Source organism: Petromyzon marinus, chromosome 5 (genome assembly GCF_048934315.1).
Source record: "Petromyzon marinus isolate PM22_M1 ecotype Great Lakes invasive population chromosome 5, UKy_Petmar_22M1.pri1.0, whole genome shotgun sequence".
Classification (NCBI taxonomy): Eukaryota; Metazoa; Chordata; class Hyperoartia; order Petromyzontiformes; family Petromyzontidae; genus Petromyzon; species Petromyzon marinus.
Window position 1 is genome coordinate 16,818,396 of NC_133671.1, and position 25,772 is coordinate 16,844,167.

Below are 25,772 nucleotides of genomic sequence, written 5' to 3' on the forward strand. Positions count from 1 at the left end.
TGGTGACAGGAGCGGTTTAGGAGGGGTTGGGGTAAGCCCGGTCGTAGCTGGAGAGGGCAGGGGAGAAAAGATGAGTTTTTATTTACATAACTCTTTTTCATTTGGTTTAACACGTAGGCTTTCGCGACCAATATAATCCATAATAGAGGTTTTTGAGTTAGATCTCGTAAATATATAACTGTGTCGTTAAAACCCGCCACAACCCGACACAGCCAACTAGTATAATTGGCTCAACGAAGTGGCTTATCACGTGGAAATGTATAGCAGCCAAATACTGAATTTGATTCTGAAGGAGTGGGGGAAACCCACGGAGAAGCATGAGTAAACTTCACGGGGTTAGAGAGAGGGAGAGAAAGACACGCACACTCCAATTACATTGGAGGCGTTCCAAGGGAGGAACGGAAACAGGTCCGTGGAGATGATTGTTGTGTATGCGGTGGGAGTTTGTTCCAGTTGAAAGGGGAGCAAGAAGGAGAAAAGGGAACGACAGAGAGACTGGGCGTAGGGCGAGGGAGACGCAGGGAAGAGAGAAGCGAGGTGTGGAAAGACCGCGGTACTTCGCCTATTCAGTGTGGCCAGCGGTAAAGCCGAAAGACCCAAAGAATATTAGAATAGTTATTTACACTGCAAAAATCCGACGAGCTGTAAAGCTCTTTTTTTTCACGAAGGGTCCCTGCCTATAACGTCTTCGGGCGGTTCGCCCGCCTTGATCCAAGCAAGACTGACTGCCGATGAGGCATTGAATGTGCAAACCGGCCCAGAGTTGGCTTGACCTGAACCAGTGCTGCTGAATAATTAGGTACATTAAAGAGGCATAACGTCTGATTATTTATTTTGGCAGTGGTATGGAGATTGGATTCCTACGGACAACCCCACGTTGGGTCTACTGGACATCTGTGAAACGACTGGACGTCTGTGACAAAGAGCTTTACAGCCCATCGGATTCCTCTAGAAAATATAAAATATGGTATTCCGAATCTGGGTCCTGCATAGAGAATCGATTACTGAATCGTAAAAGCAACATGGAATCGTGAGAATCGCCAGCGTGGGGGTGAGTGGGGGTGATGATGGGGGGGGAAAGGGGGGGGTGTCCACGCCCCGCTATGGTCACCCCCCCCCCCCACTTTCGCTGTCAATCACCGCCGCGTCCACCAATAGGAGACTGCCGAGTTGGCGATCCACCAATAGGAGAGTGCCGAGTTGGCGATCCACCAATAGGAGAGTGCCGAGTTGGCGATCCGCCGTCGCGACGCGCGCGACGATCGTCAGACAACCCGCGGTTCGCAAAGCTGCGCGTGCGAAAGTCGCCCTGGGGGCAGGAAACAACGGCCGGGCGCCTCGCGCCAGCTCTAACGTTGAGCCCCCGGGGCAGAGTTTACGTTGATAACAAAACAAAAAGAATGTGACGCCGGAGAGATTCCTCCACCCGTCCCCCACTTTCCTCGACGTGCTTCCCGCTGCCCCCCCCCCTCGTCCCACGGCCTCGGCGGCTCCGCTTGGCCTCGGCTCGCTGGTGCTGGAGGGGGTCCGAACCTCGATGTCGTTGCGCGGTCGAGATGTTTGCGCGCCCACGTGCGCGCGCGCGCGTGCGGCGTTTGCCATTTAGAACGCTGCCGCCGATGAAGTTAAAATCGGCGCGTTGGTGCCTCTCGCTCCTCGGCCCCGCCGCGCTCGGAAGGTGATGGCCTCCATACCCCCGGGCCACGCGGGCGCGCAGGGGTCTCGGTGCGGGGACCCGGGGTCAGCGTCCCAGGGCCGTCTGCCTCCTCGGCTCGGCCTGGCCGAGGTCGTCACGGCCTCAGCCACTCTGCCCCAGAGCCGCCTCCCTCCCGAGGGAACCCCGTGGCGGGTTCCACCTTCCCCCGTCGCCACCCCTTCGCAGGTCCCCGCGTCCCGGGTGCCACCGTGCCAGAGTCTCCCTTGCCACACGACAACGCCTCCGTTCCCACAACCACCAGCACCACCACCAGCACCACCGTCTCGGCCCACAAAGTGCCCGCGGACGGGCGAGGCGGTGGCTGATGGAGGGCCGGGGACGTCTCCGCCGAGGAAACGGCAGCGCCTCGTGCACCTGTCCACCGAGGAGAAGGCCTCGAGAAGGTATGGGTGAAAGGTTCCCCGGGCACCTCTTCCACGCACCGTGTTGCATTGTCACAGCTTGAGCAGGAGGCGGTAGTTGTGTGGTGGAGGGGGGAAAGAGGACATTAAGGCGTTATCGTATGTGTTCGATTGTTTTTTTTAGTTTTACACTGGCAGTGGCTGCATTGGTATGTTGACATGTCACAGAATGCGCCATTCGTTTGGGATCGCCGGTTGGCGATGTCTCGCGCACCATTTGGTGTTTGCCAGGATTAGCAAACAGAACGTGACGGTGAAGGGAAACAACAAAATAATAAAATATATAAAACAATAATATAAACAATATATTTTATTATTTTGTTGTTTCCCTTCAACGTGACTTTACCGAAAAAACTAAGAATATGAATTACTGCAGTCACGAAAGCTTTAAATCAAAATTTAGAACGTGACGGGTTTAGCCGCTCCATCTGCCTTGTTCCAACTCGTTATCACCCAGGAATGCCCTGAGCGCTCGTGACGTCACTCCACGGCGACCAGCCCCCCCCCCCTTATTAATATTCATGAGCAGGTGACGTCCTCCAAATGGACCCACCCCTCCTCACTAGTAATAATTAGCGGCTGACGTCACTCCACATGGTGGGAGGGGCGAGGCGCCTCCTCCCCCCTCCTCGGCGTCAACTGACAACCCTCACTGCAAAGGCAGAACCCTCACGTCATCACGTGATCTCCGTAACGATGTTGTTGAGACATCAAAGTAAAAAGGACGTCACGTTGAACAAGGGATTGTAACCTTTAAATGGCATAGGTCCGTGTCACCACGCCCTTACAAATTGCACACGAGTTGATGCAATGAAAATATCACATCGCGGTCTGCTTTGCGCTTGCAAGTTTCACATTTACTGCAATACACCCGTCTTTGGACGGGCAAAAGGCGAGTTCTATAGAAGCAAGACTGGGATTGCGTAAGGTTCGACGTTCAATTAAACTGCGTTTTTGTGCCTTCAGTGACGTGCGGTGCGAAAGAAGTTCAACATAAATATACACGATTGATGAAATGGGCTGTGAAATCATCAGACTAAGCTTCTATTCTAGATTTAAAGCTTTCGTGACTGCTAGGATCCATACTCTTTGGTTCTATTGGGTAAAGTCACGTAGGTTTTCAGGTGGCTGAAATCTGGGATCTCTGTACTATAGTCTAGTTATAGAGATTTCATGATTAGGGAAGTACCTTACTGAGCCACCTCACAAATCAACAATGTTTGTCACCATTTTGGTCACAAATATTTAGTGCAACCGTTTACTAATGTCAGGTCTCGGCCTCTGACCCAGAGCCCCATTATCTTAAGCTTCAATCAATGGGAACTAACTTGTCTTGAATGTATAATGCTGAATTTGTTACGATGGAATCTGTAAATAATGTTGATAGAGAAAAAAAACAGCTTCCGAACAGGATCCTGTAGTTGGATTGGCAGGAACTGTGACTGATGTGCTTTGGTGTGTGTGTGTCTGCCTCCGTGTTGGAGAGCGGTGGTGTAGCGGTAAGCGCTGCGCTACGAAACTCGTATCCCGAGTTCGATTCCAGCTCACGACCAACACCAGTGACGATTATCTGAACCTGTTGTGGGTCTACTCCCCTAGGTCGCCTCAGCCTCCAATTGAGTTCCTGGTGCGGTGTGTAAACATCGCCACTGGGGAGACAAAGGCGGCCGGGCGTGGTGCTGGCCACCCCACCCCCCTCGTGTGCCGTGCCGGCCTTCATAGGTGGCTGCTCGCTAACAGCACTTGCCCCAACAGTCTGGTCACGCTAAACGGGGGGGATCTTTGTCTTTCTCTTTGTGCTTGATAGGAAGCTGAAGAATCGTGTGGCTGCACAGTCTGCCCGGGATCGCAAGATGGCACTCATGTGCGACCTCGAGAAGAAAGCCGAGGAGTTGCGCGCAAAGGTACAAATTTTACAATCAGTTTAACACGTAGGCTTTCACGACCAATATCAGATGGCGTAAATTTACGTTACAATCATCATCATCACGATCCGTGGGCAGATGATAGCCCGCAGGTGTCCACTGCACATTTCCGCATTTGTAAATGTTACAAGCTCAAGATGATAGTTTGATAAACCATAACAATAATTTATTATGCACAAACTATCGCGCTAAGTGCGTTGTTGCCTTGATGCAAACTCTGGGGCTTTAAACATCTTATTGTGTAGCGTTTAATCGGCTCGTAAAGACTTGTTAGAATTCCTATTGCAATCATCGCCCCATACTGGCTTTGGACATGTGACCTTGTCTGCTTATATTTTGGTATATGAGTCACCCCATATTAGTTACATTTTTTTGTAATTGTACTGTACTCTGATCAGTTTAAAAATAATCTGCCCCGAGCCGACTTTCGTTACGTGAAATGCATTTTTAATGTTGACTTGTGTTTAATGTTGACTTGTGTTTAATGTTGACTTGTGTTTGTGCGGTATTTTCGGTTTGTCACGCGACCGTTGTTTTTCCTTTGTTTTATATTCGCATCATTTACTTTCATTGTTTTGTTTTTCCTTTAGTCATTTTGGTGACCCAGGAGGCCACACTTGCATATCAGACTTTCTTCATGTTCTCAATCTTGATTCGAAGCTTTCGTGACTGCAGGAATCCATACTCTTTGGTTCTTTCGGTAAAGTCACGTGGGTCGAAGAAAAAATAATGGATCACGTTTCGATCGCAACACAAAGCAACCGTCATTTTTCTTCCGCCTGACGACGATTGCTTGCGTTGCGATCGAAACGTTGTGATCTCTTCTTCCGCCTGATGACGATTGCTTGCGTTGCGATCGAAACGTCGTGATCTATTATTTTTTTCTTCGACCTACGTGACTTTACCGAAAAAACCAAAGAGTGTATTTCTTCATGTTGTCGCCTTGGGTTAACAAATCGAAGTTGCCTGGCAGAATAATGTACCACTTGCAGGCTAAGTGCTCTCGCCTTGTGCTGCACAAGGGATAGCTACCACTTGGTGGGGTGCCCTAGACGTAAAGCACTCTTTGAGTTGCCGAGGCATTTTAAGTGCCACATCAAGGTTATTGCCAAGGTTTTAAACACGAAACCAGACTTTCAAGTATATATCATCAGCCACGGCCAATCCACTGCTGGATGAAGGCCTCTCCAAGTACTTGCCAACCAGCAACATCCTGCGGTATAATCCACTTGCACCGACACACCTGTTCCATGTCCTCGGTGAACGCCCCACGTGATTGCACTTCAATTTCCGTTTGGCTGCCACTGTTGCAATTCTTGACTATCCATCCTTCTATGTAGATGATAATTTTATTAATTTCTGCGTTTTGGAAAATGAGACCGTATCCTTAATGATGAAATATCTTCTTCTTTTTTTTTAGAATCGGTTATTGGTGGAGAAAAACCGGGCTCTGAAAGCGCAATCTCTGAACCTTGCCCAGCAGAACCTGGAACTCCGGCGTAGACTCTCCAAGGACGTCTTCGAGGAACAGGAGGTGTGAATTTGTTCACTCTCCACACTGCAGTGTATTTGACACTTTAAAGGATCATTTAATACATCAATTTCCGTGCATTTTTTGTTTGTTGCAGCAGGCAGCGCAAGACAAGTGTTTGGACGACCATAGTGTGGTGGCCGGGTCCTCCGAGTCAGCAGTGCTCAGGGGAGCTGTACCTCAGCAGTGGGTGCTGACCCGGCCACCATCACAACTCGTCGTCCTCACTTTTGCGGTGCTGTTGACAGCTCTGCGCACCCCAAGGTAAAGCTCGTTGATTTATGTGGAGGTTCGCGTAAATGTTCTCGAGCGTTGTGTACCTTTGACAGCGTCAGTCTAAATTTTGATTTAAAGTTTTCGTGACTGCAGTAATTCACATTCTTAGCTCTTTCGGTAAAGTCACGTTGAAGGGAAACAATGAAATAATACAATATTTATAAAACAATAAAAATTCTCACGACGTTTCGACCATAACGCAAACGGTCATCATCAGGTGTGAAAAACCAACGGCAGGAAACATTTGAAAGAAGTGGCGGTTTGCATTTATTTATTTGTAAATGGTGCATTTATATATTTTTAAAAAATACGTTAGCGCCACGGGCAGCGATTTGGCAGTTTATTTAGAAGGACGAGTCCATCTATGTTCTGAAAAGAGGAGGGGGGAGACGAAAAATTAATGTATGCTGTCTGAAAGCCACCGTAAGTGTGAACAATCAATTAAGACCTGAAATGGACCTCCCTGTGCAGTGCAGATTATTTGACCATCATACATATACGTACATACATCACACTGCACCACGTGGGTATGGTCCATGTCCTTTAATGAAGGTGTGGAGCATACATGTGCTGCCCACCAAGTAGCTCTCCAGCTTTATCCGAATAAATTTGTCTCGGCAGACATCCTTATTTAACAGCCCAATGCCTTTAAAAGGAGTTCAAATATGTTTAGTAAATATAATTTAATGTATTAACAGAAACACTTTTTTTTCATAAATTGTTGCTTTTAAATATGCTACAGTTATGTACACATTCTTTTTACTCACTTTTATTTAACTCACTCTGTTGTTGTCGTTGTTGTATCCTCAAATCTTGCAACTAAATTTTGACCCACTTCCCAATGTGGTATCGACTGCAAACTTGGTATACTTATGTCATACTGATGACAATACTATATTCTATCATAAAAAGTAAAAAAAAATATTTTAAAACATTCTTTTTTATATGTTATGTTTCGGCTTGGGTCTAATTGTCCACGGTCAACTGACGTTGGCTGTAATTGCCCACCGTCCCTTACGTTATGGCAAGCTTTGGGGCCACTTACTGGAGTCGTGGAGTTCTTCCATTACTAGTACGGTACATTTCATTAAAGCGTCTTTTTAAAAAAGTTTTAAATATTACTTATTACATCTCGTGTAGATTTTATATTGTCATGCAAGTATATTCTTTGGAACACCCTTAACCGTGCTTAATCTCCTTTCCAGTGTGATGATCTGTTTGGTCTCCTGGATGAGCTGGATATGGATCTGTTTGGAGATGTTGATAAGTCTTTGGGCCAAGACATTGAAGATAACTCAAGAGGTTCATCTGGTAAAACAGAAGAAGAAGATTCCATACCTACCACCTCATCTCCAGATATGGGGAGCACATCAGTTGAGCTGGACACCGATAATGATATGACATTGAACAATATGCAAGTTGATGGTTTCATTCAATATCTTGAAGGCGTGTCAAATCTCCAAGACCAATACTCAAGCCCGCATGTACTTGTGGGCTCTGAGGGCAAGCATTGTGTGAACTATGAGGGATCTTTAAAAAAGTTACAAGGGTCAAATTCTTTCCAACTTGGAGACCAAGAACTGCATTCCCATTTAATGGACAGTTTCTGTGGCTGTTTTGTTGCCAAAGAGAAAAATACGTCTAGTCTAACAAGACAAAATTGCTTCATCCAAGTAAATAGTTCTCAAATGTTCATTCACGATGACTATGACCTTGCTTTGGCCAAGCAAAGTGTCAACATGCAGACCATGCTGCACACATTTTCTCAAAATAGCCCTGACTATGATGACAAACCAACTTGGAGTTCCGATTGTGGCTCCCAAGACACAGAGCTGATTCCCAAAGTCTTGCTTAAAGACCCCAAGGTGCTTTTTGAGGTATTAGTCGATGAATCATCCTCAGAAACATCACCTGATCATTTATTTCCTCAATCATTTAAATGCAACTCCGATGCCTCTGGCTTTAGTAAAATACCTTCCAGGCAGTACGAAGAAAATCTAATCGAAGACGTCCTTGAGGAGCTGGGGTTATCCAGTCCAGAACGTGGGCTTTCTGCTTCAATCGGGCCTGCATCTAAACTTAAAAAGTCAAATATTTCTGTAAGCAGAGAAACATTGTTTCCTCAGTCCACTGATATCGGATACTCATTTCATGATTCAATAGCCCTCTCAACGGAGAGCTTCAATTCCTGGGAAAAATATTTTGATTCTCTTCACGTGATTTAAATTGTGCAGAGATAGGTAGGCGACATTGTTGACATTGAACTGTTGTGGTTTGCAGCAAATTGTTCTGGTGACGTGTTAACGTAGCTCTGATGTTATTTCGGAATGTACCGCTATGCCCGACGTTTCGCTCCGCGTGCCGGCAGTGTCTTCAGGAGTGGAATGGAGCAGCGTATGTTTCTCCCTCGATTATTTTAGCTTCTCGCTGGTTTGGTGAATCTGGAACTTATTTTGAACCAACACGGGACAGGACCGCCGCCTGAAAGGAATGTTTAATAAACACCAACCTTGTGTTCCTGCTGCCGTTTTTATTGACTAGTATTCACCTGGAGGAAAGATTCGTAAAATGCTTATATTCTTTGTCAGATGTAATTATTTCAACAAGAACACCTTGACATTCACATGTTATACTGTGTATTTTTAGCAGCTTGGTAGGCAATGTGTTGTTGCTGTGTTGGCACTTTTAAGTTTAAAATTGGAGAACAAATTTAGCTACTTAATTTTTTAACATTATGAGACCTCCTTTGCCAGAAACAAGATATAAGAAAAAGCTTTTACCCTTTTAACTGGCACAAAAAAACTGCCAGTTAAAAGGGTAAAAGCTTTTTCTTATATTTAATTTTTTGTTATAAAATTATTTACTCTTTATTATCCCTTGAAATAGAACATCCTAAATTGCAAGAGGTCTCCAGGGTAAAACAAAATACAATAAAAAGTATGTATTTTATTAAAATGTGCCAGTAGGGTATTCGTTTTAAAGATGCATAGAATGTTCGCGGTTCTGCTGTGTAGCTCGGGCAATACTCCCGTGTTGTTCGCCATAATGACCGATGTTTTACACTTCGTGCTGGGAGCTTCTACATGATCTGCAGTTCCCACCTGCTGGTAATCGTATGACTTTCGGATACCATGCCGAACAACACGCAATAAAGTATATGAGCGCACATTAAGTTTGCTTTACCTTTGTAAACCACCTTTTATTGTGAAAGTCATACAATGTATGTTTCTCCGTACATTAATCGGTTTTGCATGATGTGCACGCGTTTCTGTTCTTCAATGAAATGTGATATTAAACTGTTTAAAACGGAATGCTTTGGTGTGTGCTCTTTTGCTTAATTCTTTCCCATTTTTGTCCTCATGGATACATTTGTCAGATCATCAAACTGACAATTGCGATCAATAATTAACAACGCTTGTAGCAATTTCCCGTTGGGGATTTCCATTTCAGGCGAATTTGCATTCGCCAAGGTAAGATTGATGACAATCGTTAGTTTATTTTCTTGTTAGTTCTGAATCGTGCCCCAAAGTAGCCCGACTTGTTAAACTGGAATGCGTTGCACAAAAGCTATACAAACACTCGTGTCTCTACATGCTCGCATTAAGCAAAGTTTACATCGGGATTTCCCCACTCATTTGTATTTTTTTTACGTAATTGTGGATACGTGCAAGGAGATATGCAGAATTTAAAAAAAGACCGAAATGTAATACAGTACTGCAGACATTTTTTTTACACATTCGCAGTCTGAATAGAATCCAGTTTTTGTTTTGGCAGCACGGTTTGCCTGCGGCTCTTGTATTCACACGGATTGTTTTTCTACTTTGAGCTTCACGAGGATTTCCACAGGCTGAGAACCTAAATGTAAAAAAATGAAGCGTGCACGGTGTATTGCTGGCAAATGCAAAACAGCTCCACGGTTCAGACAAGAACCCTTTCAAGTTTTAACACGCGTGAACTTTGTTTTGTTGCTAACGTTTCTGTTCCAATTCTTTACGATGCAACTGGCAGTATGCGTAGACGTTAGTGCGCTGCTGTAAAGCCGGATCACCCGAGGTTCGTAATGTCGGGGGCGAGTGACCTTAATCGCTCCTGGTTCTTGCTCCACCAACCAGCGTTGACAATCCCCCCATCACCGGAGGGTCACGAGGCAGGGCTTTGTCCAGCTCTGAAATTAGAACAATGCTGTGCATTAATTAATTTACACGACGATCAATTCGCATGATCGTGTAAATATTTCAGACCATTCCAAATTGTTTGACGACCTTGAGCTTTACAACACTCGCGTAGTGATTGCTATCATGTTGACACGTCTACGGGACCTGGTGTTTGAAGCATGATGAGATGCCTGGCGTACACGCTCTGTTACGATCTGATAAAACTGTCCTCCAATCTTTAGATATGAAACCATATGGATAAAAACTGCATCTATACAATTCTGATGTCTCGAGTCAAGTTCACTTTGCCGAGATGTTAACTCCGTCGCCTGGTATGCATACGGTTGTGGGTTCCATCCCGACCCTGTGTTGTATTTGGAGTTTGCGTCTCTCTCTCTCTCCCCGTGGCCGCGTGGGGTTTTTCTCAAGGTCCTCCGGTTTCTTTTCCTCCACATTTAGAATCAACATCACGCGTTTAGAGTATTTGGCTCCTATGAATTGCCACGTGATAAGCCACTTCGTTGAGCCATCATTTGTGGTAGCCAGGTCGCTTCTGATAAAGAGCGATGTAGCTCACTGCGCCTTACCTAGGAAAATAAAAAGTTTAGTTTTTTCCTGTCATAGCCATGCATGTAATGATTACAAAATCCATCCGCCCTTTTTATGTATATATCAAAAAAATGTATTGTTACAAATACCGAGAACTTAAATAACTATTCAATTAAACTAGTGAAAAAGTATAGGTACCTGCTGGTTCCAATATGGTACGGCACGTTTGGATGATTCCAACACAAAATCAGATATTTGTAAATTATAGTTACACCCTTCTCCAAGTACATTTTATCGACCAATTCAATTAACCAATCAAAAGAACAGTTTTCATACCTCTGACGTTCGTTTCTGAAATTACTCTACATACAGAGGGCAATTTAATATAATGCTGTAAAGTTTCTGACCTGCCCCTAGTTGTAACGTTCTGACCCGCCTCTACTGGACATCTTTAAACAAGAGCTTTATAGCTCATCGGATTCCTCAAGTGTAAATATTCAGATTCTAATGTGCTGCGTCTGCCCACTTGCTGATGAGACACTGTTATCACTTGTCCATACTTTGCTTGTACTGTATAAATGCTGCTGAAATTATCCCTACGAAAAGCAATGGGGTTAATGAAGTGTTTTAATGAATACTTTGTTTTTATATATTCTGTTGTTTATATTTTCCCGCAACGACGTTGATTATTCTTCGCCATTTGCATGGAAGTGAGAGTTTTCTTAAACTGGATCGATGCTGTTGAAATTATTCACTCCCGTGGAAAAGCCGTGGGGAGCAATGTATCGTGTAAAGATGACCGTTGTTTTTAAAGTGAAGAAACATTTATGAGGGAGACATTATTTTTGTTTGTTATCTCTGCTGTTGGTTGGTTGGTTGGGGTCGTACGTGTACTGTTTTGTAAATGCCGTAATGGGTCAATTACTGCTTGTTCAGGCTCGCGAAGGGAGTGTGTTCTTCCTGACAATAACCAAAGAAGCCGAGAGACAAATCTTTCTCCTTAGTTATACACTCGTGTGACACATGGTGACACATGGCAACACGGCTGAAAAGGCAGTGCTTGGGTGTCGTTTGTATTCAATCATGCATCAATGACATTCTGACATTTCGATCATCGCCTGGAATGTGACTAATACAGTCATGCATAAAGACCCACGGCGCTTTGGTTAGTACCAGTTTTTCTATTTACTGTGTATATGTGGGGTTTTTTTCCCATGAAGCAGTCACTATTGCTCAGATTACAAACCTACCTTTGTGTTGAACATCATGGGTTAAACCACCAAAATACAGCGGGGGAGGGGGGGGGTTGTTGCTTAGATCGCTTAAATATAAATGTGTTGTTAAACCCGCACCACCCGACACAGCCAATTAGTAGGGGTTTTCACGTAAACTAAACGTGGCCAATTCGTTACTAGTACAGCACACCGGTGTGTTGCAGAGTAAACCCACAACATTTACAATTAGCACCTTGAGGGTTCTTTGATTGTCCTGCACCTCACCACTTCGGAATAAACCTGCAACTAGAATATTGGTCGCGAAAGCCGACGTGTTAAATTAAACCACCACACTCTTTGGTTCTTTCGGTAAAGTCACGTAGTTAGAAATAAAATAAAACAAATCGCGACGTTTCCATCGCAACGCAAGCGATCGAAACGTCGTGATTTGTTTTATTTTATTTCTACATACCCACGTGACATTACCGAAAGAACCAAAGAGTGTGGATTCCTGCAGCCACGAAAAGCTTCAAATCAAGATTAAACCACCATGCTGAAAAAACCCCGAATTCTCTGAGAATCGACTGCCTTGCCCCGGCGATTAGATGATTTGTCACGATGGCTGCAGGGGATCACTTGAATCCACTCTCCACTGGTGCCCCTGAAAAGCAACGAACAATACGAAGGAAATTGACATGGAGGGATGTACAGGGTGCTTCAAAAACAATGTTAACACTTCGGAGAATTTGCAAAAATACCCGCAAGAAATGAGACTCCGGCCTCTGGATATCACCTGGAGAAGATTCTAGGCCGTGTGTTGACAATGACGGCGAACAAGTGGAGACTTTTTTTGAAGCGATTAACATACATTCATTATCATGTTACAGTGCAGTATTATCCGTTCTTTTCCATTAAAAACGATAATCCCATATAAGTGTTAACGTTTTTTTTAAGCGCCCTATATTTTTTAGCAATGAGTAGCAAAACAAACCCATAAAAGCCCTATGTTGATACACAAACTAACTTAAGTTAAAAGTCTTCTTTGGTTCCTTTCACCTGAAGAAGGCCACTTGTGTTGTGGCCGAAACGTCGGGAGAATGTTATTGTTATTTTATTTTATTATTTTATTCTCATTCTACGTGACTTTACCGAAAGAACCAAAGAAGATGAATCCTTGCAGTCACTAAAGCTTTAAGTCGAAATTTAAGTTAGAAGATTGCGAGATAGCCAAGAGCGCTGGTATCGCTCAATGCCTGGGTTGGAATTCAGGTCAGCCGACTGCGATTAAACCGGATTCTCAAGTGCAGTGCGTTTTGATTGACGAACAAAAATCATGACTGAACTTAACTCTGCTCCATTTCAGCGATGCGCAGTGCTATTTAGCACGGCGATTGGCCGAGTGCTGCCGTGTAGCCTTAGTTGTGTTGTGCATCAGAGGTCAACCAAAGTCATCCTGTGACGTCCACTCACGCGGCTCCGTGCGAGTTGGTGGGTGGCATTTCACGCCGAGCTGCATTTGACTTTCGATCGCCGAACGAGCTGATTACAAGGTCACACTCATTACACACCAAGTGCTTGCCACAGGTGAGCCATTATACCTTGCTGATCTCGTCAATGAGCACAAGCCATCACGTGAACTCCGGTCATCCTCGCAGCGGCATTTGTCTGGCCATAGAACAAAGACGTTCACCGCTTATCCGCGCTTTCAGATGAGCTTCTGCGGCCGTCTGGAACGCTCTTCCGATATTAGGAAGCCACGGGAGCTATGCACTTTTAAATCATCGCGATTGAAAAGGAATTTATTTAGAAATTGCTTTTTGTGTTCAGTTTGCTGTCCTTCCCACGCATTTTCGATTAGCACAGTTGGCTACGTACGGTGCGAAAGAAGTGAATAATACATTGTTCTGTGAGGGTAGCGAGTATTTTGTTCATCCCATGACACGACACTGATGGCGCAATCGGTATAGAATCCAGAAGTAACAATACAGAAACTCTGGAACACATTTACATTTCTAACATGCGCATGACACGCAATCTATTGAAGCGTGGAGAGGCGCGGGTTTGGAGTTATCCTGAGACACGACGAGGAAGCACACGGATCAAAGGACGTGCGCATTTGAGACATCATATTGGCTGTTAATAAAAAGAGGGCCCTATTCCTTCAACCTTATCTTTCTCTTTTCTGTGCTTCCCCTCTCCCCATTTTAATCGTCTTCCCGTCGTTTCCTCGGTCATAACGCGGGGCTCTTAATTGTTGCGTGTGCTTGTTTGTGATGGTCATCTGGGATGCCGTGCACATACCCTGGTCCCGCGCTTCTCTGTACCCTGCTGTTTTTGAAAAGACGAATTTTAAACGAGAGAGGTGGGCTTTGGGCAGTGAAAACGTCGCTCGAAACCAAAGGGAGGGAACCCGCCCGGAGAGGACATCCACCGGTAAATATGATGCAGGAGGCACGTGTATCGTCAAATCTCGAGACCGTGAGAGATAGCAGCGGCGCGGGGAAGCAGTGAGTAACGTTCATGGGGTGCTTCAGAAAATACGGCTTCTCACCCTTTTGTACATCTACAAAGGCCTGCGGAGGAGAATAATATCTGTTACGTAAGTTGTTACTTCTTGCCTTGAGAGGTTGTTGAGTTCGCATGAGAGGCGTCACATGGGTAGCGAACAGAAGCCAAGGTATGCGGAAATATCTCATGCACTGACGCTCCTCCTTTTCGTGAATATACAATTGAGCACGCAGAGTGTATAAGGCAGCGCTGCGATGTCTTGGAACACAAGGACGACCACAATTTGAAACCGCAGCGAGCAAAGCAAGTGGGCTTTAAGATATTTACTTTGATGTACGTTACACCACGGTCACTTCTAAACGCTCCTCGACTCTGATTGCTTCAAGGATTGCAAGGCGAGACCTCTTTTTCCCAGTAGGTGTTGCTGGATTTATATGATCTGTTGAGTTCCGCAAGTTGTAATGGTTACCTCTCTGATATTTTTTTTTCAATGTGGACATTTGTGAATGCCTTATACTCTGGACTGCAGTAGAGAACAACGGGAACTGAACTTCAACCGCCAAAAAAGGTAGACTGACATCGAGCAGGCAAGTTGTTGTTGTTGTCGTTTAATAATGGAAATGTATACACATGTTTCCATGTATGAATGTGTACGGGGGAATCCAGCCTCGTTGCTCAGCGGTAGAGCGATGGGCTCGCAATCCGAAGGTTTGCGAGTTCAAATCCTCGTTGGGGGTTTGATTCAGCCCATCATTTATCCTGGGTCGATAAAAAAAAAACACGTGTGTAATGCAAGAGTGGTTGCCTTATGGAAATACTCCACCCCTGCCATAGCAATGTGCAATTATCCACCACTGGGTTCAGGGCTGTATGCGATAATGAGCACTGCTTCAATGCTCATTTGAGAAGAACATGACTTTGACTTTTATTAACTTGAATCTTACAGCGCAGGCAGTACCGCATTTGTTCGTGCATTGTACAATGAACGCGAGCGACCCCGGGTTTTAATCCCGATCACGGCTAATATCAGTGTAGAGCGATAACCCGTGACGACTAATGTGGTGAAGTATAGTCCTCGAGCACTGATATAGCATGGCGAGCCCTTTTTATTCAGCAGGCATATTGACAATATGCAGTTTTTATATATAAAACAATCTCACGTGTTAAATGTATATGTATGTTTCGATTTAAAGCTTTCGTGACTGCAAGGATTCATCTTCTTGGTTCTTTCGGTAAAGTCACGTAGAATGAGAATAAAACAATAAAACAAAATAAGACAATAAAATGCTCACGACGTTTCGGCCACAACACAAGTAGCCTTCATTGAAGCGCTGTCATCCCGACAGTTCTGTTCCTTCACCTGAAGAAGGCTACTTGTGTTGTGGCCGAAACGTCGTGAGAATTTTATTGTCTTCTTTTATTGTTTTATTCTCATTCTACGTGACTTTACCGAAATAACCAAGAAGAGGTATATGTATGTGTTGTTGCATGTTAGTTAATGGCCATTGCCAAAGCCTATACAGGCATTTGAGGTGCACAAAACCCAGCTCGAATAAAAAATTTTTGTCATCGTTTGGTGTTAAAAAAATATACGCTGATACCATTTGTTTCCATGTGGTGACAGGTACTAATTCGTACAGGATGTAGTGCATGTCTATTTAATGTTGGCCAGGAGTTGATGTTGGGACACGTTTGCTCTGCATTTATCATCATCAATCATGACCAATCCACTGCTTGATGAAGGCTTCCCTCAAGCCGTCACTCTCCCTCACGGTCGCACTCCATCTTCAGTCTTGACAACCACCCATCTCCCCTTTTCCTAACGGTCAACGTGATATGTCTAAACATGTGTAAATGTTGTGGATTTACTCTTCAACACGCCGGTGGGCTGAATTAGTAACTCATTGGCGCATTGTTTTCCATGACAAATCCTATTGGCTGTGTCGGGTGGTGGAGTGTTACGGCACATTTATACTCACACGATCTAATTCCAAACACCTTTATTGTGAATAATATTGGTCGCGAAAGCCTACTACGTGTTAAACTGATGTGTAGGTCCTCTGTCCCATGTGATCCTCTCTCTGATCTCCGTGTCATTCCAACTGAGCACATCTCTCCGCTTTTTTGCACGCCAAGCATTTGCACGGTTCTGACTACTTGTATCCGTGGATCTTTTTCTTCCGCTCTTCATCAGGGGCCCTAAACACCGAGGATCATGGAACAGTTGCTGAAGTATGCCGTTGTCGTATTCTGCACGGCCGGACCGTGGGCTGGTGTAGGCATAAGTGGGACCAAAGCAAAAAATTGTTGCTGCAGAGACAATGGAGACTACTCACAATGTGACCTCGCGGCCGTGCCTCGGGCACTGCCGGCCACCGTCACCGTCCTTGACTTGTCTCACAATCGGATCGGTGCGATTCGACTCGGAGATTTCTCCAGCACTCCCAAGCTCGAGGTTCTCATCCTGGCTTTCAACCGAATTCGCACGATCGAAGCCGGTGCACTGAGAGATGTTCCCTTGGTCCGCTACCTGGACCTTTACCAGAACGAGCTGCCTGCAGTACCTGAGGAGGCTCTGATTGACCTTCCTAACCTGCAGACCCTCAACATCTCCATGAACAACTACACCTCCTTTGCCCTCGGCGGAGCCTTCTCCAGAATGAGTCAGCTGCAGTCACTCTCCATCGGCACATCCCACACGTCAGAGTTGCACGCTTCGGATTTACAAGCACTATCAAGTATTCCCCTGAAGCATTTGTGGCTGAACACTGGGTCCCCGCTGAAATCCTACGAGCAAGGAGCTCTCGCCAACTTGGCGCACCTCGAGAAGCTTTTTACAAACGTTTCAATTGACGACGATCTGTCCATTTTGTCGAAAATGTTGCTCGACCTAGGGACGACCCGAATTTCGGAAATTACAATAATAAACATATTGATCAACCAAGTACATAACCAGAGCATTGATTTATTCAGTGGCCTCGCGTATTGTCCATTGTTGAAAAATGTCATGCTGATCAGTGCGAATTTGACCAATTTAGATATAGTAAGCTTATTAAAAAATATATACCTGTCTGAAGTGACATCAGTTACGCTGACAAATTCATCGTACACCGACTTTGACAATGTGGTTTTTCCGAATTTGCCCACTGAAAGGAAAGCGGCCTTGGAAACCGTTATCATAGATGGGATTTTTCACATGCCCATGACGTACCCCCTATTTTACATACCGTTTTCGCTTTTCCCCAACTTTTCAAAATTCAAGTTATCCAACACAGGTTTAAACAAAGTCGATTGCTTGTTCATGACGTTCCCCGGTAAAATCTTAGACTTCTCTAACAATCTTCTTGTGGAAGATGGAATGTGGCTGCCTAAATGCCCCCAGAAAGACAATTTAATAAATACTACTCATTTAATCATCAGCCACAACCGATTCTCTGACCTCAACACGATAGCTCAAAAAGTTGTGGTCATGCCCAATATCAAGTCCTTAGACCTCAGTTACAACAGCATCAATCACATCCAGGAGTGCTCCGCATGGCCATCAACTCTCGAGACGCTGATCCTCCGCAACAACGACATCAGCAAGGATTCCAAAATCTGCATTTCAGAATATTTACAAGTGCTGGATCTCTCCTACACCAGACTCGAAACGTTCACTCAGAACATCCTCAACGATGGAAAATCCCTGAGGGAGCTCTACCTCAGTGGCAATAACATCAAGTACATTTTACCCGAGCTGTACTCCCCGTCGCTGCAGGTTCTATATGTGGACAATAATGGCGTGGGAATCATCGGTGAAAACACCTTCAGGGGCCTTGAAAACATCAAAACCCTCTACCTGGGAAACAATCCTTATTACTGCTTCTGTGATCTCTACTGGTTCCAGCAGACATTTGAAAAACAACTTCTGAAGAACTGGCCGAATGAATACAGGTGCAGCTACCCCAACGAGCTGTCAAACAGAACTCTGTCCGACTTAAACCTGAGCATTATAACCTGTGACAAGAGGATCATCATCTCCATGAGCGTTGGAATCACAGCCTTCATCATAATCCTCATACTGGGTCTCGGGTATTACTTTGACGCCATTTGGTACATACGCATGGGCACGGTGTGGATATCGGCTAAGAGGCGCAGAATGCAACAGGGTGCGGGAGGACCGTTCCAGTACCACGCGTTCATCTCCTACAGCCAGCTGGACTCGGATTGGGTGGAGAACACCCTGGTGCCCACCTTAGAGAGCTCCAACCCCGACCTCAAGCTGTGCATCCACGAGCGAGACTTCATGCCCGGAGAGTGGATCGTGGACAACATCATCCAGTGCATCGAGCATTCCAACAAGACCCTGTTCATCCTCTCGCGGAACTTTGTCAACAGCGAGTGGTGCCACTACGAGCTCTACTTTGCGCAGCATCGGGTTCTGGAGCAGCGGCAGGACTCGCTGGTGCTGCTGCTGCTGGAGCCGCTGCCCAGGAATTCCGTGCCGAGCAAGTTCTGCCGGCTTCGGAAGCTGCTCAACAGGAAGACTTACCTGGAGTGGCCAGCCGAGGAGGGCAAGCGGTCAATGTTCTGGGCCAGCCTCCGGGCTGTTCTGCAGTCGGACCATGAACCCAGCAATCCGAACTCCAACCATAGGTCAATCTCAACCTGTAACTCTAACCCAATCCGTAACCCTTATGTTTAAAAAATGATATTATCTCCAATGTGGATTATTTTTTTTTACAATTTGAGCTTTAACAATGTAAATGAAATACAGTACGTGTCAATGTCCTTTTATACTAAAGATATTTGGATTTAATGGATGGCATCTAAACGCAACCACATTTCACGATGCTGTACAGAAAGAGTGAGCAAAATGTGTACATTGGGGCAAGCAGTCATAGGCAGAACAGAGCAGGCCTTGAAATATCTACCTTTAAATATGTTACATCATACTTTAATTGTACGATCCAAATTCCTAATTTAAAGTCAGATGAAGGAGAAAAATATTTGTTTTATATTCATGACATGCGTCTATATGATGTTTTGTTATTTAAAATATAAATACAATAGAAGTGTTACTCCACACTATCCCATCATTGACATGCAAACATTTGCACGCTATCTGGCAAATACAATACCGTACGGTATACGGTCTTGTGTAGAAACAGTCGAGATGGTGAAATCACCGAGGAAGTCCTCAGGATTTATAGTATCGTGCCTACGTACTTATTTTATGGTGCTGCTGCTGATGCTGCATTGGTATTGGTGTGCAACTAGCACATTAAACGCCTCCGTCGACAGCCCTGCCATCAAAGAAAATAAGTAATATAAAAAAATACTTTTTTTAAAACAATGAAATGTACCGTACTCGTAATGGCAGACCTCCACGACTCCACGAAGTGGCCGCAAAGCTTGCCACAACGTAAGGGGACTGTGGTGATTTACAGCCAACGTGAGTTGAGCGTGGACAATTAGACCCAAGCCGAAACATAACAAAAAAATTAATGTTTAAAAATACTTTTTTAATGATAGAATATAGTATTGTCATCAGTATGACATAAGTATACCAAGTTTGCAGTCGATACCACATTGGGAAGTGGGTTAAAATTGAGTTACAAGATTTGAGGATACAACAACAGACAGAGTGAGTTGAATAAAAGCGTGTAGAAATAATCATATTTTTGTTAAAGACGATGGCTTGGGAAATGTCCCCATCCCATTGGTATACAAGTATACAACTTGAAGCTGGTTGTAATTACCAGCGAAACGTCATCGCACTCAAATTGTAATGCTGTGGATGTACACACCGGTGTGCTCAAGTAACGATTTGGTACGTTTTGTTCACGTGACAAACGCTTACCGATTGGCTGTGTCGGATGGTGGCGGGTTTAACGACACATATTTACGCGATCTAACTTTATCATGTGAAAAATATATACATTTCTTTTTTTTTTAAAGCGAGTGTTGTTCAATCATGTATTGAGTTTTTTGTTGTGGAGTGCTTAGATGGGTGACCGTCACGCACAAACGGGTTGTTATATTGAGTCTGTGTGGCTACATGGCGAGTGGCAGAGAACAAATGTGAAACAAAATCAATTGTATTGTACTCTGCTTCTATGCTCCAGTGTCGATGCTGTCTGTAATGACCAACCTGCACTGACCGGCCTGGTGAAGAAGTTCAAATAAGCTCCCCCCCACCAACCATGAACCATGTGGTGTGAGGTTCTCATCCAGAAGTAGAATGCCAAACGGGCTGTACGTGTTTATACATTTACCCAGCACTCCCAGTGAAGTTAGGCCTTGATGTAGAATCATTAAAACGAGGCATTTTACAGTTGTGAAACCGTGGGTGTTTTCGCGCATTTTTTTGTTACGTATGCATTGTGTATTCAAGTTGTTAAACAATGTTTTCTTTTGCTGTATGATTCATTGTACTAATACAACCGTAAGTTTATTGTGTTTGGTAGTACGGTAATTCTGTTGCCGTTGTGTTTTTACTTGCCAACATTGCGCTTTGCTGTTACAGTGGGAAATTAAAATGACAAACTCAAGTTAATGTCACAGGTGGCGCGCAAATATAGAACACATTGTAAATATAGAAGTAGCCTTGCTTTAAGAGAAGTTCATAAATAGTTTGATCGAGACCGTTGTAAACCACACTGTGCTGGTTAGATGCCAGGTATCACCAATCTAAAGCCAATTGCACGTTTTTATTGTAAATGTCCACTTCACGTCCCAAATGATGCTATAAATGAATTTAAGGATTATGGCAAATACATATTTTACCCTTTCTGGCAATAAAAACAGGCATTGATATGTGCAAATACCAAGTAGAAAACTTTTGCAAGAAATCAAGTTCGCATTATCCACACACGGTACTTGTGGTGAACATGCAAACATACACGCTCTGATAATATATTCAGTTTTCAGTTTTTCAGTTCATTCATTTTGGTATAGCCCTGTGAGCCATTCGGCTCTTGAATCGGGTGCAACCACAACAAACAAAAAAACAAAAACACGAACAAGAAAAACATCTTAAAGTAACTATGTGACTGTGCAAACAGAAAATCCATGACAAAAAAACAGCAAAATATTCCTGAAAAAAGCTCCGTACACCAACGCTGTGTGCAAAAAATCCCAGTGGGATGCAAGTCAAACAACAACAACCACAAGAAAACTTAGATTAAGGCCATGAGTCTAACTCCGTACTACAACAAAACAATATGTCCAAACCAAAAAACTTTTCGAAATCACCAAAAAATAAAGCCATAATTACAACGTAACAGTGATCACAGGGACTGTGACCGAATTTTTACAATAAACTACGTAAATAACATGTAACACCAAATCCTAGAGCCATAGCTGGCTGCATGAGTTACTCCACAACAACAGAAGCATCAGTCGGAGTATCAAATTTTTCAATGCACCTTTAAGATCAGCACGCTAAATCAAAATACAGATAATACTTTGCAGCGTCATCCGGAGTGAAAGATTTTATTTTATTTTACGCCAATGAATAGCAGTGGCAGCTAGGGGTGTGCAACTCCTCTAGAGCAGTTTTAAGAGAAGATCTCATTGGTAGCGAATCAAGTTGCAGTGTATTGGCAATAGCATTCCAGACCCTGGGGGCATCAATAGCAAAGGCCCTTCCTCCAGTTTTTGTACGGCAATAGGGAATGTGACGCTGATAAATGAGCGAAGACCTGAGGTCAAATTTGTTCTTTGAAACAGAGAGATCCAGCAGGTAGTCTGTGGATTTTTTTGTAAGTACATCGTGAATAAATAAGATCTGGTGCACAAGCCGTCGAACATTTAGAGATGTTAAGTTTGACCTAATGTAGAGATCACAGTGGTGAGTCCTATATGGGCAGTTCAATGTAAATCTTAAGGCCGAGTGATAGATGGAATCAAGCTTCTTCAGTATAGTACTTGGGGCTGATTTATACACGATGTCACAGTAGTGAAATAGAGGCAGTATGGTAGCTTTTATCAATTCCAAACGGAACATTGGGGGGAAGCAGTGCTTGTGTCGATACAGAAAACCAATTTTTATTTGTCTTTTTACCTATATAATCAATGTGATCTTCAAAATTCAGTTTTGAATCCAGGATGACCCCAAGATAGTTATAGATCTTGACTTCCTCTATTTGATAATTATTTAAGGAATGTAATTGGGGAAAAATAACTTCCTGCTTTAGTCCTGGTGAGAAGCATAGCACCTTGGTTTTGGAAGTATTCAGGACTAGTTTAAGAGCAACTAGCTGATGTTGTAGTTTGTTGAAATCACCCTGTAGCTTAGCACTCACGTCATCTGGAGAGCAGCCAGCAGTAATCAGCATCGTGTCATCTGCAAAAAGATTTACCCTGGAATGATCCAGGTCAGTGCCCAAGTCATTGACATGAAGAGAGAACAAAATGGGGCCGAGATGGAACCCTGTGGAACCCCTTTTGTTATCTTAACACTGTTTGACCTCCAACCATCTGTGAATACAGTTTGGGTGCGAGAAAAGAGGTAATTTTGTAACCATTTTACTGCGTTTTCAGAAAACCGAGGCAATTTATTTTACTAAACAGGGTGTTGTGGTCTACTGTATCAAAAGCTTTGGACAGGTCTAGAAAAAGACCGGCACAATACTGCTTATTATCAAGGCTACTGTAAATGTGATTCAGAGAGTCTAATGCAGCAGATGTGGTGCTGTATTTTTTTCAGAACCAAGATTGTTTTAGATGTAGTAGATTGTTGGTGGACAGGAAACTGCTAATTTGGTAGGTCAATGATTTTTCAAAAATTTTCATCAACGTGGACAAAATTGAGATAGGTCGGTAGTTATTTGGATCATCTTTAGGGCCCCTTTTTGAAGTGGACGGACATAGGAATGTTTCCATTCTAGAGGAACTGATGCTTCTTTGATGGACAGGTTGAAAATATGGGCTATAGGTTTGTATATTAGGTGACCAACAGTTAGTAGAGCAAAGACGGGAATACTATCTGCTCCGGTAGAGGAGGACCCTTTGAGGTAGGTCAGTTGTTTCAGAACATTACTTTCGTGGATTGGCTGGAAACTAAATTTGTTTAAATTTTGGACAGGGGTGTCAGAATTTGCATGAGCAGGGGTGACTCCCAATACATTATCAAAAAGATTACCAGCTTCAGAAAAATGAAGGTGAAAATTGTCAACTATTTTTTGGGGATCTGAAAAATATTCCCCATTTCGGTTAAGCTCAACGGGCAGATTGTTTGTTTTGGATGCCTTTTCAATACATTTGATTGTTTTCCAGAAAATCCTGGCATTTCCATGTGATTCCAGGAGAGTGGAGGAAAAGTAGGCATTTTGTGCATGCCGTATTTTTTTGACGCGTCTATTCCTTAAAATCCTGTATTCTAGCCAGTCATTGACCGAATTACTTTTCTGAGCACATGCCCAAGCCTTGTCCCCAGTTTTCATGAGCTTTGTAATCAAAGGATGAAACCATGGTGGGTGGTTGCCTTTAGTTTTAAATCTAACCAACGGAGCATATTTGTTAAGTATTTGGGGAAACGTGTACCTGAAGGTCTCCCAAGCCGTAGTCAGGTTGGGAATATCACAGACCTTGTCAATATCCGAGTGAAGCACATCATTAGTAAATGCCTGAGTGCTGAAGTGTCTCATAGAGTGCTTCTCAACCAATTTAGGGGGGGGCTTTGGGTCTGGCTGATGATCTCACCAAAAAAATGAAGGAGTGATCACTAAGATTATTGCTCAGAACACCAGTCAGTGTGAAATTGTGAGGGGCATTTGTCAATAGGACGTCAAGCAGAAATGATTGTCCCGGATTTTTTAGGTTGGGTCTTGTGGGGACATTTATTAATTGAAACAGATTAAATTCATCTGCAAAATTTGTGGCCATGGCCGGCGGGTTTAGCCAATTCCAATTTAGATCACCCACTAAAACTATTTCACCTTTAGGGAGGCCCCCAAAAAGCTCTCTCAGTGCAGATGCAGCTTCAACATCCTTCCCACTAGGTGGTCGATATCTGCACACTACCAATATCTGTTGATGATTTGGGAGAGTCATTTTGAGAGCCAGACCTTCAAAGCAACATTTTTTAAACAAGTAGTGAGCTAGTTAACATGCAATAGTATTACGAACATAGATGGAAATTCCACCTCCTTTAGATCCTCGGTCAAGCCGAAAAAGGTTGTAGTTGCCAATCGCAATCTGCAAGTCATTGATGGCAGGAGTGAGAAATGTTTCTGTTAGGCAAAAAATGTCCGGGTCAAGATTTGCCACTTCTAGTTTTAGTTGACGTAATTTAATCACAAGCCCTCTGATGTTGACATGTAGAACACCAACACCTTTCCTGCCAGAAAAATCTACAGAATTATACGAGTTCTTTCATTTGGCCAGGATGAAGCTCAATACCACCCAGAAATAAGAAAAGTAGAATTAATAGTTTGCACAAGTATTTTCTGTAAAAGGATGAAGAGCGGTGAACCTTGGACGAATAGCAGTAGCTCGCAGATGGTGTTATTTTAAGAGCAGAATGAAGTTTGGAAGGAGTGCTGGTGAAGTATTGGGACAAAGATAAGGTTTAAAAGGATACAATGATGGAGTGTAGAAGTGTCTATGAGCTGTTTCATTAGCAGGTGTAGTGGCAAATCGAGCAACAAGTATGGACGCAAAGTAACGAGGGTAGCTGTTTGTAGAGTTGAGTGTGGCACTAGATATGTCCGGGAGGGACAGCAGTAGGATACACAGCAGGAGAATTGCCATTTTAAAAATATCCGGGGTAAACACAGATTAACACACAAGCGGAAAAGAAAAAATATATATACTTGTAGGCCGAGCGCGAGAAAACGTCTTGCCGCACTCGTCACACATGCACGGCTTCTCGCCCATGTGCTAGGGTTGAACAGCGCCCCCCCCCCTCCCCCAGACAGGGACAGCAGATTTTTGGCTGTTGTGGGCTCGGCTGAACCGCTTGCACCGCCTCCTTTCCCCGCCGCAGGATGGTGCTCGAGCTAGCCCCCCTTGAGCTCAGCCCACGACTGGAATGTCGTTTCTTGGCCTCTCGTGTCTCTGCTGCCCGACCAGACGGCCCCATTGAAGCCCACACAGGGGTCTCTTCATTCACCACCCTTGGCCGTCTTGACGATCTCCGTGAAGTTTTCCAGGAACATAGCTTGGGGTCCGTGGCAATGTTGCCTTGGCAGGAACACAGCTTGGGGTCCGTGGCAATGTTGCCTTGGCAGGAACACAGCTTGGGGTCTGTCGCAATGTTGCCTTGGCAGAAACATAGCTTAGGGTCCGTGACAATGTTGCCTTCAATATGTAAACTCCCCCCCCCTCCCCCCCTCGCCGGTCTGCACATGCTCCCCCCCTGTACATCGTTCATCATGCTAAGTCCGACAATTCAATGCTAATTTTTTATGCTAATTCCTTTGTAAAGGCGCTCTGCTTCCTCTCACACAGCTTAAAGGTCGCGGTCTGAGCTTGGCTGTGTTCACTCCAGCGCTGTCCTCTAGACAGTCTG

General features: G+C 44.2%; 2 protein-coding genes across 5 annotated transcripts; both read left to right on the forward strand.

Moving 5' to 3' along the window:
• Positions 1-1,288: 1,288 nt before the first annotated feature.
• XBP1 (X-box binding protein 1) lies at positions 1,289-9,161 on the forward strand. 4 transcript variants are annotated; one of them, XM_032947182.2, is made up of 6 exons: positions 1,289-2,100; positions 3,926-4,022; positions 5,464-5,577; positions 5,675-5,697; positions 5,777-5,838; positions 7,056-7,193. In XM_032947182.2, the coding sequence occupies exons 1-5, from the start codon at positions 1,682-1,684 to the stop codon at positions 5,817-5,819; spliced, it is 696 nt and encodes a 231-aa protein (XP_032803073.2). In that variant the 5' UTR covers positions 1,289-1,681; the 3' UTR covers positions 5,820-5,838; positions 7,056-7,193. The 4 variants fall into 4 exon arrangements, with proteins under 4 accessions (XP_032803073.2, XP_032803072.2, XP_032803071.2 ...); XM_032947181.2 differs by having other exon boundaries at positions 1,290-2,100; positions 5,672-5,697; XM_032947180.2 differs by having other exon boundaries at positions 1,297-2,100; positions 5,675-5,838; positions 7,056-9,161.
• A 106-nt stretch (positions 9,162-9,267) lies between these two features.
• LOC116939141 (toll-like receptor 2) lies at positions 9,268-20,716 on the forward strand. Its single transcript, XM_032947183.2, has 2 exons — positions 9,268-14,862; positions 16,470-20,716. The coding sequence occupies exon 2, from the start codon at positions 16,491-16,493 to the stop codon at positions 18,957-18,959; it is 2,469 nt and encodes an 822-aa protein (XP_032803074.2). The 5' UTR covers positions 9,268-14,862; positions 16,470-16,490; the 3' UTR covers positions 18,960-20,716.
• Positions 20,717-25,772: the final 5,056 nt, after the last annotated feature.